The sequence below is a fragment of the Miniopterus natalensis genome, chromosome 1, assembly GCF_054644295.1.
Source record: "Miniopterus natalensis isolate mMinNat1 chromosome 1, mMinNat1.hap1, whole genome shotgun sequence".
NCBI classification, from domain to species: domain Eukaryota; kingdom Metazoa; phylum Chordata; class Mammalia; order Chiroptera; family Miniopteridae; genus Miniopterus; species Miniopterus natalensis.
The window spans coordinates 59,579,417-59,597,227 of record NC_142081.1 but is presented as its reverse complement, the minus strand read 5'-3'; the positions used below and the strand labels follow the sequence as shown (position 1 = coordinate 59,597,227).

At 47.1% G+C, this 17,811-nt stretch overlaps 2 protein-coding genes and 1 pseudogene across 2 annotated transcripts in view; 1 reads left to right on the top strand and 2 right to left on the bottom strand.

Annotated features, from left to right (window-relative positions):
* Window positions 1-8,859: 8,859 nt before the first annotated feature.
* On the bottom strand, window positions 8,860-9,475 carry LOC107542961 (protein BTG2 pseudogene; annotated as a pseudogene).
* Window positions 9,476-12,805: 3,330 nt separating this feature from the next.
* Window positions 12,806-16,240, top strand: GCHFR (GTP cyclohydrolase I feedback regulator). Its single transcript, XM_016220424.2, has 3 exons — window positions 12,806-12,895; window positions 14,198-14,292; window positions 15,751-16,240. Exons 1-3 carry the CDS (start codon window positions 12,860-12,862, stop codon window positions 15,872-15,874), a joined length of 255 nt encoding a protein of 84 aa, XP_016075910.1. The 5' UTR covers window positions 12,806-12,859; the 3' UTR covers window positions 15,875-16,240.
* Window positions 16,241-16,424: 184 nt separating this feature from the next.
* DNAJC17 (DnaJ heat shock protein family (Hsp40) member C17) overlaps window positions 16,425-17,811 on the bottom strand; it is a 37,563-nt gene continuing 36,176 nt past the window's right edge. The window contains exon 11 of the mRNA XM_016220423.2: window positions 16,425-16,617. Within this exon, the coding sequence (XP_016075909.1) occupies window positions 16,495-16,617 (123 nt within the window). The 3' untranslated portion in view covers window positions 16,425-16,494. The remainder of the gene's footprint in view (window positions 16,618-17,811) is intronic.

Genomic DNA, 17,811 nt, shown 5'->3' with positions numbered 1-17,811 from the left:
TCCCACCTATCCTCAACAATCTCTGGTAACTCCGACTTCATTTATTTAGGCTTAATTTGTTGATGCATTTTTATTCAAGCTGTTTACTAAACACTAGACAATAGCGCTTTTCGCAGTTCAAATCAGAACAAATACAGTGGTACCTCGGTTTTCGAATGCAATCCGTTCCCGAAGACCGAGTTCTGAAACATTCAAAAACCGAGGGGTCAACAGCCGACAGCTGGGCCTCAGGATCTTGCCCTCAGCAGAAGCCGTGTGGCATGTTCGACTTCCAAGGCGTGTTCGAAAACCGAAGCATCTCCGTCCTGGTTTATGGCGTTCCTAAACCGAAATGTTCATCAAGGGAGACGTTCGAAAACTGAGGTACCGCTGTAAATTGTTGGTTGGCCGCAAGAGGTCCCTGAATCCCCAGGGCCAGCTTCTTAGAAACTGTTACCCTGCATTTAAAAGTTCATATCGTAGATGCACACCCCAGGACTAAAAAAAAAAAAAAATCTGTGTTTTTTTTTAATCCTCACCAGATGATATTTTTTCCTTTGCTTTTCAGAGAGAATGGAAGGGGGAGAGACACACACACACACACACACACACACTGATTGGTTGCCCACACCCACAACCGAGGTATGTGCCCTTAACCAGAATCGAACCCAGGACACTTCAGTCCTGGGCCCACACTCTAACCATTGAGAAACCGGTCAGGGCCAAAAAAAAAAAAAACCTTAAACCTTACATTGTCACTATTGCATTAACCAGGGAAAGGGTTATAAACTGTTTTTCCATTTCCAGAATGTAAATGAAATTCATTACTCTAACATTTGTGTGAGGCTGAAACTTGACCTCTGATTGCTTAAATTGGTTCAGATATCATTTGGGGTTTGTTGTTTTAATCCTCACCTGAGGATATTTTTCCCATGCTTTTCAGAGAGAGTGAAAGAGAGAGAGACAGAGAGAGAGAGAGAGAGAGAGAGAGAGAGAGAAAGGGATTTGAGAAAGACACATAGATTGGTTGCCTCCGGCTCACGCCCCGACCATGGCCAGGGATTGAGCCTGCAACTGAGATATGTGCCCTTGGCTGGAGTAGAACCTGGGACCCCTCAGTCCAAGGGCCGATTCTCTAACCACTGAGCAAAACTAGCCAGGGCTATTGTGGTTTTTGGTTTTTTTAATCTGTGTTAATTGGTTTTTCTGGGCCCGCCGATGGCCCATAGATTTTTTTTTTAATCCTCACCAAGGACATGCTTACTGATTTTTAGAGAAAGAATAAGGGTGAGAGAGAGAGAAACATCGATGTGAGAAAGAAACATCCATTGGTTGCCTCTCACCCCAGCCTGGCAACCCAGGCGTGTGCCCAGACCAGGAACCAAACCTGAGGCCCTTCAGTGCACAGGACAACACTCCAACCAACTGATCCACACCGGCCAGGGCAGCACTTCTTAAAAATTAAAATTTAGTTTAGTGACAGCTGAAATATCTAGATCAGTCCTCCCCAAAATTTTTTATTAGTATTATATTAATTTACCTTTTAATTATGAGATATTATGTACATATGAGTACATTTAATATATATGTACATTGTAAAGAATAATTTAAAAGCAATGAGGTAACAGCATGGATAGACCTGGAGACTATTATGCTAAGCAAAATAAGCCAGTTATAGAAAGAGAAATATCACATGATCTCACTTATATGTAGAATCTAATCAACAATAAACTGAAGAGCAAAGCAGGTCCAGAGATATAGATGCATGGAACAGAATAACAGAGCCCTGGGGGGGGGGGGGGGAGGAACGACAGGAAATGCTTAACCAAAGAACATATATGCATAACTGGTGGACACAGACAATAGTATGGGGAAGGCGCCTGGGGAGGGGTGGGGGTTGGGTGGAGAGGGGCAAAAAGAGAGAAAATGGGAGACATCTAATATTGTCAACAATTTTTAAAGAATAAATTTTTAAAAAGCAGCGAGGTATCCACTTCACCAATACTTCCTATTCATTCTTTTTAAAATATATATATTTTTATATGTTTCTATTGATTTTAGAGAGTTCAGGAAAGGAGAGGGAGAGAGAGAGAAACATCAATGATGAGTCATTGATTGGCTCCTACACATCCCCTACTGGGGATCGGGCCAAAACCCAGGCATGTGCCCTGACCAGGAATCTAAGTGACCCACAGGTCAGTGCTCAACCACTGAGCCATGCCAGCTGGGCTTCCTATTGATTCTTAAGGATTTATTTCAATTAATACCTCTTGAAATACAGTAGGGGGCTAATTATAATTGTCTTGGTGATGAGAAAATGGGTTTTTTAATTTTTAGTTTTTTATTAAACTTATTGGGGTAACGTTGGTTAATAACATTATATAATTTTCAGGTGTACAAGATTCTAATTTGACATCTGTACTCTATTTTGTGCTCCCCACCCAAAGTCTAATTTCGTTCCATTACCATATATTTGACCCCCTCAACCCACTTCGCCCTCCCCCATGCTCTTTCTACCCTGGTAATCACCATTCTGTTGTCTGTATCTATGAGTTTGGCTTGGTTTTGTTAGTCTGTTCCTTTTTGTTTTGTATTCTAGGTATAAGCGAAATAATAAGTTTTCGTCCTTTCCCTCTGCCTTATTTCACTTAACATAATACTGTCAAAATCCATATGTTATCACAAATGGCAATATTTCATCTTTTTTATGTTTGAGTAGTATCCCATTGTATATATGTCCCACATCTTTTTTATTGATTCATCCCTCAGTGGACACTTAGAGTGTTTTCCATGTCTTGGCTACTGAAAATAATGCTGCAATGTGCAAAAAAATAATATAAATGGAGCCACTTCAAAATAATATAAGTTGAGCCTGAACTGCCATTCCAGAGGTACATCTTACGCCTCAAGCCTTTGGAATGTTAAACAGGGCAAATTAACCTTTGGACTGGGCCTAAAGCAACATTGCAGTCCTAAAGAACTTTTTGCAAAGATAACAAGAAAGGAGGTATTCTGTTTGCTGGACTGTTGACTATGGACTGAAAATTAACAGCACTGTTTAGAATTAGCCTCACCATGTTAGTTTATCTAACCAAATAGAGATGTCTTCCAATAGAGATGTCTTCCTTCTATTGATATAATTTTCCCCTTCCCTTTCTCATAAATACCCCTTGCCTTTGTCACTTTGTGTTCTAATCAGAACATTATTTAAAGAAGGAGGAGGAGGAGGAATAATAATAATAATAATAATATCTGGGCTTCTGCCTGAATCAATGCTTCCCAATAGCAATTCTTTTTTTTATCTCAATAAACACTTATTGCCTCTTCACTTTGGCCTTTTATTTTTAGGTTGTGTTTTCATTATTAAAAGTTTTTTTAATACCCTTTCCCCCAATTTTTTCTCATTTTTCTGAACTGAGCATGTGTTTCTTTTGTAATAAGAAAAAATATTAATTTTGGCCCGGCCAGGCGTGGCTCAGCGGTTGAGCATCGACCTAGGATCCAGGTGATCGGGGTCGATTCTTGGTCAGGGCACATGCCCAGGTTGCAGGCTCCATCCCCAGTTGGGGGCCTGCAGGAGGCGGCCGATCAATGACTCTCTCATCATTGATGTTTCTATCTCGCCCTCTCCTTTCCTCTCTCTGAAATCAATAAAGATATATATATTTTTTAAATTAATTTTGGAGGAAATGTAATTCATTTCCTCTGGTGGTATCAATCTTTTCACCTTCCTTTGTTTCTGAAGCTTAGTTACCTCCATTACATCTGCTTCCATGATGACTTGCTTTCTACTCTGTCTACCTCGTGGATGAAAAGGGGCCACATGCTAACCTGAAAGCTCAGGGAGGGTCTGTGTGGCGGCCTTACAAACTCAGAGACCTAAAGTAACTACAAAGGATGGTCTGAAATTAAAACGTTTTAACTAAAAGCAGTTTATGGTGGGTAGTCATGTCCTAGGCCAGCATCCTCCCTGACAAAGGTCAACCTTTACCTTAATGAGCCTGTCTATTGTCTTTTTGCATCCACAATAACATGTCTTTGAAATGTCATAGTAATTTTCCTTTTCCGGACCCCTCAAAGCACAGGCACTGTTCTGCTGAGACCACAAATCCCCTTTGTTACCGAGTTAATTAATTGTTGACTGTTAACTATCCTACACCCACCTTTGTAAAAGAAGTATGTATCTATCATTTTACTTTATCCAATCTCAGAGGTTTCTCTGCTTCGCCTTCTCCTGCCTCCCTAATCTATCACTAGTGGGTTTCGTGTAACCTACATATGTCTCCTCTTTTCGTTGTAATGTATAAAATAAGATGCAAAACTGCCTTTCTCCGGAGCATTATCTCAATCGGTTGAGATTTTGATTCCTGGCAATTGTCGACAGTTTGGCTCAAATAAACCCACAGAACTTCTCTACAGATTTGCATGTTTCTTATGTTGACCTCACTGGACTGCTCACTGTTCTAGGATGGGGTTCATGCCTGATTCATCTCCATGTAACCTGTGCCTAGCACAACTCTTAATGCAGAAGCCATCCACAAAAGCTGACTAGCGGAAGGAAGGAAAGAAGGAATGACCAGTATCCAGACCCTGACTCTTCGATGATGCTTTCATGATGAAAAGCTGAGTTGTGGAAGAACAATTTCTGCCCTGTTTACAGGGGAGGGAGATCTGCCAGATAAACTCACTATGGCAAGAAGCAAGGCCACATGGGCAGACCAAGCGAGGGAATTCATTTCCCTCTGGATATTAAAGATGTTATCTGGCGGGCGTGAGGCTGCCAGAGTAATCAGCAGTGGGGTGGGTGATTCTGGATGAAGCTCTCTATCTTATGCTGCATCTGCAGACCAGTTCTGCAAATGTAATAAAGCCCCAGCAGCCTGAGATATGCACTGGCTTTCCGTCTCCTCCCCACCTCTCCATAGCCCAGCCTGAGAGGGGGGAGGAGAGCAGACAGGCCCCAAACTCCTGTTCTGCTCTCTGCTCAGAACATGACACCCTCATCCACCTGGCTCATCCAAGAGAGGAGACGTAGTCAAATGCCTTGGGACAGCAATTTTCAACTGCTGTGCCGCAAGAATTTTTAAAACATGCAATACCTGACTAGTCAGGGGCACTGAGCTCTTTTCCCTTAGATTGTCAAATTAAAAAATGACAACAGCCAACACAACAATAACTATCTGATGTGAATGAATCAAAATATACCTATTTTTTGTCAAATCAAAGATTATAATATTTTTTTTTTGATGTGCTGCAGAATTTTAGTAATTAGTTTATGTGTGTCATTAGATGAAAAAGGTTGAGAATCGTTGCCTTGGTATGGTGACCTGTGTCTAACCCTTTTTGCTCCAAAGTGACTTTTTAAAAAGTCAGGTGCCTATAGTTGTATATAAGGATTTCTAGTACCAAGAATTAACGAACAGATGCAACCTTATTATGTGGCATGACCAGTAAGATACAGCTCTATATATGACATATATTTATGGTTCAAGACAGGACATTCACACCAGACGGCTATCATTGTGTTGGCTGTTGTCATTTTTTAATTTGACAGTCTAAGGGAAAAGAGGTCAATGCCTCTGACTAAATAGTCAGATATTGCATGTTTCATTTTGTTTTTTTAATTGATCTTAGAGAGAGGAAGGGGGGGACAGAGAGAGAGAGAGAGAGACATCTGCTGCCTACCGCACACGCCCTGACCAGGGATTAAACCCCTAACCTGGGTATGTGTCCTGACTGGGAATCAAACCTGACATCTTTCAGGGCACAGAATGATGCTCCAACCATCTGAGCCACCCTGCCAAGGCAGTATTGCATGTTTTAAAAATTCTTGTGGCACACCGGTTGAAAATTGCTGCTCCAAGGTACTTGACACTCTAATTTTTTTCTTATTTTTTAAAATTGTTCTTATAAATTATTTAATGCCTATAAAAGAATATTAATAATGCATGTATAAAGATTGAGTACAGCCCAGCCAGCGTGGCTCATTGGTTGAGCATTGACCTAGGATCCAGGAGATCTCAGTTCGATTCCCGGTCAGGGCACATGCCTGGGTTGCGGGCTTGATCCCCAGTCCGGGGCACACATGAGGCAGCCGATCAATGACTTTCTCATCATTGATGTTTCAACTCTCTCTCCCTCTCTCTTCCTCTCTCTGAAATCAATATATATATATTAAAAAAAAAAAAAGATTGAGTACATTTATAGCCCTTTGCACCAGAGTCCTACTATAAGAAAGAGAACATCACTTTTGCCTTTTATATATTTTTTCATCTACTACAGTTTTGTTGAAGTAACAAAAAAGTGTATATTTATTCATAAAGCTGTATATTCTTCCATATAAAAACACTATTATAGCCCTGGCCAGTGTGACTCAGTTGGTTGGGCGTCATCCTGTGCACCAAATGGTGCCAGTTCCATTCCCGGCCCGGGCACACACCCGGGTTTCGAGCTTGATCCCCAGTAGGGGGCATGCAGGAAGCAGTAGATTGATGTTTCTGTTCTCACATTAATGTTTCTCTCTGTCTCTCCCTCTCCCTTCCTCTCTCTCTAAAAATCAATTTAAAAATCTTAAAAAAACACACAAAAAACAAAAAACCTATTATACAATTAGTACCTTTGTCTTTTTTTTCAGAATAGCTTACAAATGCCCTACTATTTATTTTTACTTAGTAGGAGAGGCCTGCTCTGGGCATTTTGTTTTTAAAGTTGAGTATCAAAAAGAAGAGAGGAAAGATTAATCATGAGAAGATGATGTTGCTTCTAAAAAGGCAGGGACCTGTTTGCAGACAAAATGCAACAATGTAGTGGTCAGTGATTCACAGCTTTGTTTCAACCCACAGGCCCGTAAATAAGCTCTTGGGTCTGTGGACAGGAAGTTACCTTTAAAGCAATAAAGATTAGAAGCAGGGTCTGGGAAAACAGCTGGGACCTCCAGAGTTGGCAAGGAGGCAGGAATGGTTTGGGAGAGTGTTTGGTAAATAGCACTTCTGAGCCAGAATTGAGTGGTTAAGAAACCCAGGAAAGGGGGATGCGGTGGGGAAGGGACTTTAGGGGTGGGGGAGGAAGGTTCCTCACTAAAGGGCAATAGCCGGAAGGTAGCCAGGTTGACCAGATATTCTGGCTATGTCCTTTTTAAGGTGATTCAGGTTCAGGAATCTCAAGGACTTCTGAGGACCCCTCACTAATGTCACTGAAACACCAAAGGAACAGTAAATATTGCACAAGTCTACAGATAAATTTGGATTGCACTGACAGATAGCAACCTCTCCCACACATGCTCTAAGCACCAGGGAGAAAAAACAATGTCCAATGTTTGACTTTTAGTGTCAGCCGTACAAAAACAACAAGTAATCCTACAGAACTTGGGGGTTTGTCCCAGTCAGCCAAGGGATACCTGCAAGGCTGAGCAGCCAGCCACAGGTCAGAGGACAGAGGGAGAGACCAGCCCACCAGAGCGCCAGGAAGTTCTGAGGGCCAGTTCTCCACACTCTCCTGGGAGTGACAGAGAGCTCTCATTCTGGAAAAGAGGGCAGCTCCATGACCCAACCAGAGCGGAGAGGAGCAGGGAGAGTTAGAGGGGAATGTTGTGCTTTTAAAAAGAAGGCAGTAGCCCGGCTGGCATGGCTCAGCAGTTGAGCATCAACCTATAATTCAGGAGATTGAGGTTCGATTTCCAGTCCGGGCACATGCCTGGGTTGCGGGCTTGATCCCCAGTAAGGGGCGTGCAGGAGGCAGCCAATCAATGACTCTCATCATTGATGTTTCTATCTCTCCCTCTCCCTCTCCTTTCCTCTCTCTGAAATCGATATAAACCATGTGTGTGTGTGTGTGTGTGTGTGTGTGTGTGTGTGTGTGTGTGTGTGTGTGTGTGTAGTTTCCTGATGTTTCTATCTCTCCCTCTCCCTCTCCCTCTCCTTTCCTCTCTCTGAAATCGATATAAACCATGTGTGTGTGTGTGTGTGTGTGTGTGTGTGTGTGTGTGTAGTTTCCTGATGTTTCTATCTCTCCCTCTCCCTCTCCCTTTCCTTTCCTCTCTCTGAAATCGATATAAACCGCGTGTGTGTGTGTGTGTGTCTGTGTGTGTGTGTGTGTGTGTGTAGTTTCCTGTAGCTTTTGAGCCACCACTTCTCAAAGAGATAATAGCAGCAGCATTAGGACTTTCATGTGATTCCAAAAAGAAGAAATACCCACTGGATATTCTTTAGGTCCTAAAATTCCATTGCAAATCACCCCCAGGTTATTCACCACACTTGCACACACAGCAGCACATTGCAAAGCAACGGTTTTGTGCAGAGTAGGCTTATCCCAGCACCAGTAACCTCCAACCCCTGCCTTACTCCCCTGACAGCCACAAAACAAAAAGCTTTAGATTCCTGGCTGGAAAGCAACATCTACAAGCCCCGAGGATAGAATTAGAAACAAGTGATGATTTGAAGAAAAGCTGCTTAGGACAGAAGGAATCACTCTGTGCCCAGGATCTCATCAGAAAAAATAAAAGTGAAGATTAGGCAACAAGAGTTAAGTCCAGGCTTGAATGTCCCTGAGGTCAGGGATGACGATGTTGAGGTGGGGAGAGTGAGAGGTTTGAATCAGCCCTCACCCCCCTTCCCAGGACAGATCCTGATCTCTCTCATCCACAGCTGCTAACCATGCTTGCTCCCTCTCACATTTTCTTGAGGCGCTGGCCAAACTTCTCCCACCTCACCTTGGTCTGGCCCACCCCTGACCAATGCCCCCTCTCATTGGCAGACACTGGCTCCCAGATTGAAGTATATATACAACAGTTCTCTCCAAAGGCACATGGGGAGATCCCTTCCAAGCAGCACCTTTTAAGGATTTTTTTCTTTTAAAAATCTTTAGGTTTGCTTCCTCCCCTTTTCATATGGATAGCTCTTTATTTAAAATACGGTTCCCCAGGTTGCCACAGCAGGATGAGTACAGTAGAGTGCCAGGTGGATTGGCAAGCAAGCTAACTGGAGACACCGTGTCATAGCTATTCTTGAAGGGGCTGCTCCTGCCCAGCATCATTTGGTTCTTGCAGGTGAGGGGCCCATGGGAGGCGACCAGCGGGGCCTCCCATACAGGATGCAGATGAGCCATCCTTCCCTGTTCCGTAGGATACCTTGTAGGGGTCTACCCACAGGGTGAGCTCTCCAGGCAGCAAGAGGGCAGCTGGGGCTGGCTGAGTCCCATCTGGCTGGGCCACCTTGCTGATGACGGGGGTCCATCTTGTGGTTGATTCTGATGTAGCGGTAGCCAGGGCGCTTGGACGCTTCTTGGAAAACCAGTGATGTTTGCAGCGCTCTGTCAGTGCCTCCTGGAGAGCCCCGCTGAACACCTTCAGTCTCCACTCACTCACACAGCCCAGATCCTCAGGAGGCTGAATTAGGGAGGCTACGGGCAGGGCGATCTCTGGGAGCAAGTTTGTTCTCTTCCAGGTCCAGCTGGCCTGGCTCATGGTGTGTGCTGCTCGGGTGCCACAGCCCGGAGCAGCGAGAGGTCTTGGGGGTCCTATTGCTCTGCAGCGTGGCTGGGCTCTTCACTTTTGCCTTTTAAAATGCCTGCATCTTACCCCATCCCATTCCTTTCCCTGCTCTCCAAGATAACTCCTAAATGATAAATGAATTTACATTTATCATTCTCTTACTTTTCTTTATAATTTCACCACCTCTGTGGGGGTTTTTTGTTTGTTTGTTTTTTTCAGAGAGAGGAAGGGAGCGATAGAAACATCAATGATGAGAGAGAGAGAGTCATTGATTGGCTGCCTCCTGCACGGCCCCTACTGGGGATTGAGCCCACAACCTGGGCATGTGCCCTGACCTATTTTGGGGGGGTTTAATCCTCACCCGAGGATATTTTTTTTCCTCCATTGCTTTTCAGAAAGAGTGGAAGGGGAAGAGAGAGAAAAACTTCGATGTGAGAGAGACACATCGATTGGCTGCCTCCCCACTCTCGCGCCAACCAGGGCCAGGGATTGAGCCTGCAACAAGTTAGGTGCCCTTGCTTGGAACTGAACCTGGGACCCTTCAGTCTGTGGGTCAACGCTCTAACCACTGAGCCAAACTAGCTAGGGCTGACCGCCCGTTTTTATCTCCAAACAATATATTGCTTAGTTTTGCAAGCTTGTGAGCTTTATGTAAATTGTTCTATATTTTTCCAAACTTTGCTTTTTCACTGAGCATTTTCATTGCTATAGTTTCCATCTTACAAACTGAGGCCTTATAAGAACTTTAATATAACTGGTGGCCCAACATTTGGACTTTTGCAGTTTGAACACTGAGGCTGCTTCCAGAGCATGACTGTAGTCTGCTCTGTAGACTGTAGTCTTTGGACTTGAAAACTGCCTGCAGAATGAACAGTCTCTCTGTGCTGTTTGATCTCTGTTGATAAGTAACTCAAAAGCCTTTGTTCTACCAGCTTGAACTACAACATTAACAAATGCCTAAACTTTGGTTACCCATTGTTCTTGTATCACAGCCCCACTTGCTGACCACTGAGTCAGCCACTGTTGAAAGTCTAGTTGCCCTCACCAATTGATGAATGATGTAAGTTTATGGTCTTGTTTCTCCTAACAACACATCTCTTTGATGATCAGCTGCTAGCAACTTGTATCTTCAAAAATCTCTGTTCTGCCTAGCCCACGTGGCTCGGCGGTTGAGCATCGGCCTAGGATCCAGGAAACGAGGTTCGATTCCTGGTCCGGGCACATGCCCGGGTTGCGGGCTCAATCCCCTGTGCAGGAGGTAGCTGATTGATGACTCTCTCATTATTGATGTTTCTATTTCTCTCTCGCTCTCCCTCTCCCTTCCTCTCTCTGAAATCAATAAAGATATATTACACCTCTCCCAACAAAACTGTTCTCTCCCTCCCACCTCATAGCATGTCTTCAGTTCCTACCGAGGGCTATGTTGTCTGATTTGCAAATCGCATATGAATCAAACTCTCTTAATTTCTTCTGGAACTTTTAACAGAATCAACCAAAATGCATTCTACTTTTGATGGACATAGAACTGTTTCCAGTTTTTTGCTAATTACACGCAGTGCTGTTATGAATATTCTTGTGCATGTATCTGATGTGTGTCAGTGAGTTCTCCTGAGGTTTATGTAAGCGCGGTTTGGCTGTGTCAGGGAATGCACATCTTCAACTTTACCAGATAATGCCAAATTGTTTTCCTTCCAAGGTGCAAGGTAATTGCCATCAACCACAATTTGCAATCCCAACTGTAGTGTTTCAATTGTTAGATATCTTCACCAATACTTGATGTTTACTTTTTGTTTTGTTTTGTTTGCAAATCACTTTAAAGCCTCATTGTGCTTTAAAATGTAGCTTAATTGCATTTCTGGAGTGTCTAATGATACTGAACATCATGCTATATGTTTATTGGCCATTTCCATTCCCTCTTTTGAAGTGTCTATTCCAGTCATTTGTCCAATGTTTCTTCTATTGATGTACCTTTTATCATTTGTAGTTCTTGATATGTCCTGGGCATTCATCCTTTGTCAGTTTAACCAGTCCTTTGTTAAGCATGAATATGTCTATGCCTTATCTCTCTAGCTAATTGTTAACTCTGAGGGGTGGTAGAGAGTCCAGAAAATAAATTAGACCAATAAGAATTCTGTAGAATTACAACTTCCTATTTCGTTTACAGCTCTCTTCACATCTAAGTCCTACAATGAAGTCAAGATTTTTCTGTTGCTGACCTGGACGGTTACAAGCTGCGTTCGGTTGTTGTTAATCGTCACCCGAGGATATTTTTTCCATTGAGGGAGGGAGGGAGAGGGAGGGACATCGAAGTGAGAGAGACATCGATCGTCTGTTGCCCGGATCGATCAAACCTGCAACCCAGGTACTGCCCCTGACCTGTAATAGAACCCCCGACGCTTTGGTGCGCCGGCGGAGGCTCTAACCACTGACCCACACCAGCCAGGGCTGTTTTGCTCTATTTTTTTTTTAAGAGCCGATCACAAGACAAAGAATGTTGAGTTGTCAGATTTTGCTACATCCAGATGAGGGCGCGGATGCGCAGCGGTGAACTCGCTGCCCTCTCCTTGGCGACTGGTGCGGGGGAAGTTGTTTCTTTTGCCCCAGCTGTTACTTTGTGATCTCCACTTGCGCCACGTCTCCCCAGCAGCGCGGAAAGCTCACCGAACTGAAGGACAAATTCTGTTGGTTGAAGCCCCTCCAGGCTAGGCACGTAGCCAAGCGCTCAGTTTCTTTACAGATTTACCTATAGCTTCCCAGAAATGCAGGGTCCAGCCGCCGTGCTAGGAATTACAGGAAGGCAGAAATGCGCAACGCACCCAACGTGGTGTTTTAGCTGTAGCCACAAGCCTCCTACCCGTCTTTTCTCCGCTGAAGGAGTCTCTGGGGAACGTGTTTTGGAGTTGGGAAGTGAGACCCGCTAAAAGCTTGAGGCGTCCCTGGGTGCAGTGGGCTGGAGCTTGGGAGGCTTCAGCGGGGTGGCCGTTTGCTCCCTGCTGTTTCATTGGGACCGGGGGGGGGGGGGGGGGGGGGGGGAGGACGACAGCAGGACTTTGTAACCTGTTACTGGAGGTGTTGCACTAAGAGGGTGCAAGGTCAACAGGCGCACTTAGCCCCCTCCACAGAGCGGGTGCCAGAGCAGCCCCCCATTACATGTACGCAACCAGTGCGCTGCTCCCGGGCTGGGGCGGGCCCTGACTCTCCGGGTGCTGGGGCGCGTCACGGGCGCCAGCTCCTGATTGGCCATCAATACAGTCAGGGACCGGAGGCACCGGGATTGGCACGGCTAGAGGCCAGAGCAGGAGAAACGGGACTAGGGTGGCCCGCAGCAGTCCCCACGCCCGAGGGGACTAAGTCCTAAGCCCACGTTGGCAGTCTCGCCCGGACGCGCGCACCATGCCCTACCTCCTCATCAGCACCCAGATCCGCATGGTGAGTAGCTCCGCCTGGCCAGTGGACTGGGGGCCAGCCCGGGCCTCGGGGGCTGCGGCCGCACCTTGGCGCCTCCCTCTTGGGCAGCGTCATTTCAGGGCCCGGAAGCCTTCTGGACGCGCCCCCTCGGGCCGCAGGGAGGGTTACTGGGGATCTGACTCTGCCTCGACCCAGGTGGGGAGAACACCATTCAGGTGTTAAAAGTCACTCCCCGTTCTCTGGGTGCAGTTTGCTCCACTAAGAAGGTGCTAGTTGCCCCAGGGGTCCCTCTTTAGCTTCAGAATATGACTTGGTCCCCCAGCTGGGCAGCAGAATGCTCACTCCCCAGGGCATGAGTGATCCATCAGAGGGTAAGCAACTCCCTGGGTGTGAAGGAAACGGACTGCTCCCCACAAGACAGGAGAGGTCTTGGCAGTGCCCTAGGGCAGTGGTTTGAGAACCAGTCATTTGAGCAGTCGTTCAGATCTGGACTCCTGGCCCCTTCCCAGACCTCCCCAAACACTCTAAGCCTGTGGGCATGGGAATTCGGTGCTCCTCAGGTGATTCTTTTCAGCTTTGTTGCTATATAATACACAAACCGTAGAATTCACCAATTTAAAGTGTACAATTTTTTTTTTTTAGCATACTCAGAGCTGTGCAGCCATCATCCTAATCAATTTTAGAACATTTCCATCACCTTAGCAGTCACTTCTCATCACCACCACCACCCCCAGTCCCCTAGCCCAAGGTAACCATTAATCTACTTTCTGTTATAATAAGTGGTCTTGTATCTGGCGTCTTTGACTTATATAAGGTTTTCAAGGTTCATTTGTAGCACAGTATGTATTAGTACTCATTCCTTTTTATTGCAAATAATTCCATCATATGGCTACACCACATTTTATTTATCCATTCAGCAGCTGAAAACTTTTAGGTTGTTTCCACTTTTTGGCTATTATGGATAATGCTGCTACAAATATTACTGTACAAGATTTTGTGTGCACAGGCTTTCATGTCTCTCCTCTCCAGCTGATTCTGATACACACTAAACATGGGTGGTGGGTGGTACCTGGTATGTAGGTGCCGGTTTAGGCACTGCCCGGCTCAGCTTGGAGGGGTTAGAGAAGCCTCACATTGTTTGGTTGGGTCATTGACCAGCCTCACCCTTTTCCAGCTTGTTCTCAGCCCTCAAGGTCCCTCACTAACCCCTTGAACCGTTACCTGAAGCTGGCTCAAGGCCAGCAGGCAGGGGAGGAAGGAGAGGCAAGACCTTCTACCTCTACCTGGCAGCCAGCCAAGCATCCACTGTGGCTTACCTTGCAGGAGGTGGGCCCCACCATAGTGGGCGATGAGTACTCAGATCCAGAGCTGATGCAGCATTTGGGGGCCTCAAAAAGAGGCGTTCTGGGAAACAACTTGTAAGTAGTGGCATTCTTAAATATCTTCTCACTGGCTCCTAGACCTGTCCTTGTTCCCTTCACACACCACTGAGAAGAGGGATGATGCCATGGCCCAACCTCAGAGCCCCTCTGCCTGCCTCCTGGGGTTCTGTCCTCTTGTAGGGTCAGTCCCGTCTGCAGCCTCACAGCCCCCCAGGCTTGCTCTGAAGGCTTTCCCACTGGCCCTCCCTTCACAAGAGAGCTCAAGGACAAAGTCAAGTCCCAGGACAAAGTCCCCAGACAGAGTTCAGTTCCCCGGATATAGGACTATGTAAGTGGACTGTTCCTTGCTCTGTCCTCTATCTCCAAGCTGGACCTTATTGAGGCAAAGACAGGCATAGAGGAAAAGGTTTCTGTCGAAGAGCTGACTTTTAACAAAGCTAAGCCCTAGAAACAGGGAGCAGGCAGCCTGGGTTCTACTTCCACCTTAACCAGCTGCCTGGGTCCTTGGCCACTTCCCTTGGCATTCTTCTCATCAGTTGTTGAGTCTAAACAGTGAGTGCTGCTTCCTTTTCTGCCCCTCCCCTTTCACACCCGGTAGGCAGGAGAACCCTGCTCCACAGGCTGGAGCTCCTTAGAAGGGTCCCCAGAATGAGCCCTAGTTCATAGGGGACAGCAAAGGGGAGATGAGCTGGTGCCAGCCCCTTGGGTCAGGGTTGGAGGGCTGAAGCCAACCCCATTCTTTTGCCCTGAGGCATTTGTCTGGAGATGCCCATCTTGGGGCTCGAGCCCTTTATCTACTTGATGGCCTTTAGAATCATTTCACCCTGAAAGAAGGAAAAGCAAGCATTCTCTGTGCTAGGGAGAGGCACCCAGGGTCAGGAACTATTAGAGGTCAAGCTAAGGAGGGGCCAGAGGCCCGGTGAGCACCCTGGGGAGAGCAGCCCTTCTTCCTGAACAGCCCAGCAGTCTAGGGCATGTGGGGCTGTTATCAAACTAACACAGGTTTCACTGCCTTATGACATTGGGAAAGCGACTTAAGCCAAGTTTTGTGGCTCAGTTGTTGAGTGTCAACCTATGAACCAGGAGATCAGGGTTCAGTTCCAGGTCAGGGCCCATGCCTGGATTGTGGGCTCGATCCCCAGTAGGGGGCATGCAGGAGGCAGCCGATCAATGACTCTCTCTTATCACTGATGTTTCTATCTCTCTCTCCCTCTCCCTTCCTCTCTCTGAAATCAATAAAAACATATTTAAAAAAACAAAACAAAATGAGAACAATAATGGTACCTTCCTCAGGTTGTTGGGAAGAATACATGAGATAATGCAGAAGTGCAGGAGAAAGGGGCAGGTAATGTGCACTTAGCCTGGCACCTGGAAGATACCAGCAAACATCAGTCACTGTTGTGAGCATTCCGGTATCTTTAGCAGATACTAATTTTGTAGGGGGAGCTTGCACTGTGTGCCCTCTCACACTGCCCTCTCTCCTTCTGTTCACAGTTACGAGTACTACGTCAACGACCCTCCTCGAATAGTCCTGGACAAGCTGGAACGCAGGGGCTTCCGTGTGCTGAGCATGACAGGGGTGGGCCAGACACTGGTGTGGTGCCTGCACAAGGAGTGACCCTCACACTGAGGAGCAGACAGGGCACCCCTTCTTCCAGTGGTTGCCAATGGGCCCTGATCCCAAGCCCCTGCCTCACTCACTGCCCTGCCCCCTTCCCAGATTGTCATTTCCCCTCAGTCCAGCACCACTAGGCAGTGAAAGGCCTTCTCTGAAACCTGTCTCAGCAGGGGGCAGGGAGGGCAGGCCTCTTGCCCTGGTGCTCCCCAGTTGCCCCTCCACCTTCGGACCTGGCTGAGTGTTCTGGAGGAGTCCATGTTCATGGGCAGGCTGAGGGGCTGGCAAGAGCCAGGCTGCCTTTGGCCAGAAGCATGGTTCTGGGACTGGGCGGGTGGGTCCTGTATAGCTAGTCCAAACCAATAAAGGGCTGTGATGATTGGTTGATCCTAAGGTCTGTGCGTGCAAGGACTCTCACCAAGTGGAGCACCTCCCTGGGGGTCTGTCCACTGCCTGGGAGGGAGAGCCAGCCTGGGCGTCCACTGCCTGGGAGGGAGAGCCAGCCTGGGCGGAACCTCTGAGGCAACACCTTACACCTATGTATGCAACAGAGTTAGACTTAAAAAAAAAAAGTTTATTGGTGAGGTTTAAGAAAAGGTCTGTTGGGGTGGTAGGACTAGACACTACGTGGGCTGCCCCACCTTGTCCTCCTGCTGCATCTGGGCGATCAGCTGCTGCCGCTCAGCTGCTTGGCGCATGCGCATCATGACGAGGCTTTCATAGTCCCTCTCTGACACCACCGAGCCCTGGGGGACAGAGGAGGGACAGAGAGGGGTCCAGGCATCAGGACACAGCCCCACAGACTCCAGACTCGGAGGACAGGGCCTGGGTAGAGTTACAGTCAAGAGTCAAAGAAGAACAATGCCCAGGAAGGAAAGGACCCTGGAGCAGGAGCAGCCTGCAACCCCAATTCGTTGATGTTCTTCGGAGGAAGCAGGTCTTGGGCCTCCAGCTTCTCAACCCATCTCAACCACTTATCACCTCCACCTCCCCTCTCAGCTCCTTCCTTCACCTCTATAGTCAGCTCTGGTTCATCTTTCCCAGGTGATTCACTTCCTCTGCTCTAGCTAGGCCTTCATCTCCCTTCATTTCCTCAGCACTCTACCCCACAGCTTCTGCTGCTCACAGGTCTCTAGCCAAGGGAAGTTGTCAGAGGTTTAGAAACCCACTCTGCTCTGCCAGGCGGAGGCAAGTGCACTGCTCCCGCCCAACTGTCCATCTTCCCTGTGGACAAACTCCTGCGGAGGTCACAGGAGAAGGAAGCCCTACCCTAGACACAGCCTCCATCAGCCCCACCCTAAAAAAGAGAAATAAGCATGAGGCTGGCTTGCCTCCTGAAAATACACACCAGGCTCCTGGAGGGTAGGGCCTGTAGCTTTTTCTTTTACGATGTTGTCAGCCGAGTACAGGGATTAAAGACTGCTATATTTTAATAACCAAAAGAATAATAAACAACTACCTCCATCGGCCAAGGCTGTGGGGTGGAGAGGCGGCTCTACAGTGCCACAAGCGGAGCTGCCAACCCCACGCCCTGATAAGGTCTGCAGTGGGAATTAAATCACTTCCTCCCTCGGGGCTGCTGAAGTTGTGTGACCTGTGAAGCCCACCTGAGTTGGCACAGAAACAAGCAAGGCCAGGGGGCTACATAGCAGGCAAAGGTGCAGAGCCCTGCCAACCTGCTACACTCCCATGGAATAAGTCAGGAGGAAAGTTTGGTGGTTAGTGACCCAGAGAATAAGGAGGGAGTGGCTGTGGTTAAGATGCCAGGCCCTGGCCAACTGGTTTGTAGTGAGGGGTGTACAGAACCAGGAAGTGTTATCCGACCCAGATCCCCCTGCTCCTCCCAACAGCCCCACCCCTCTCTTCCTCTCTGCTGGGCTGCAGAAGCTCTGAGGAGAGTTGCCCTCCCAGTCAGGCCCACCTATTTCAGCTTGGCCCAG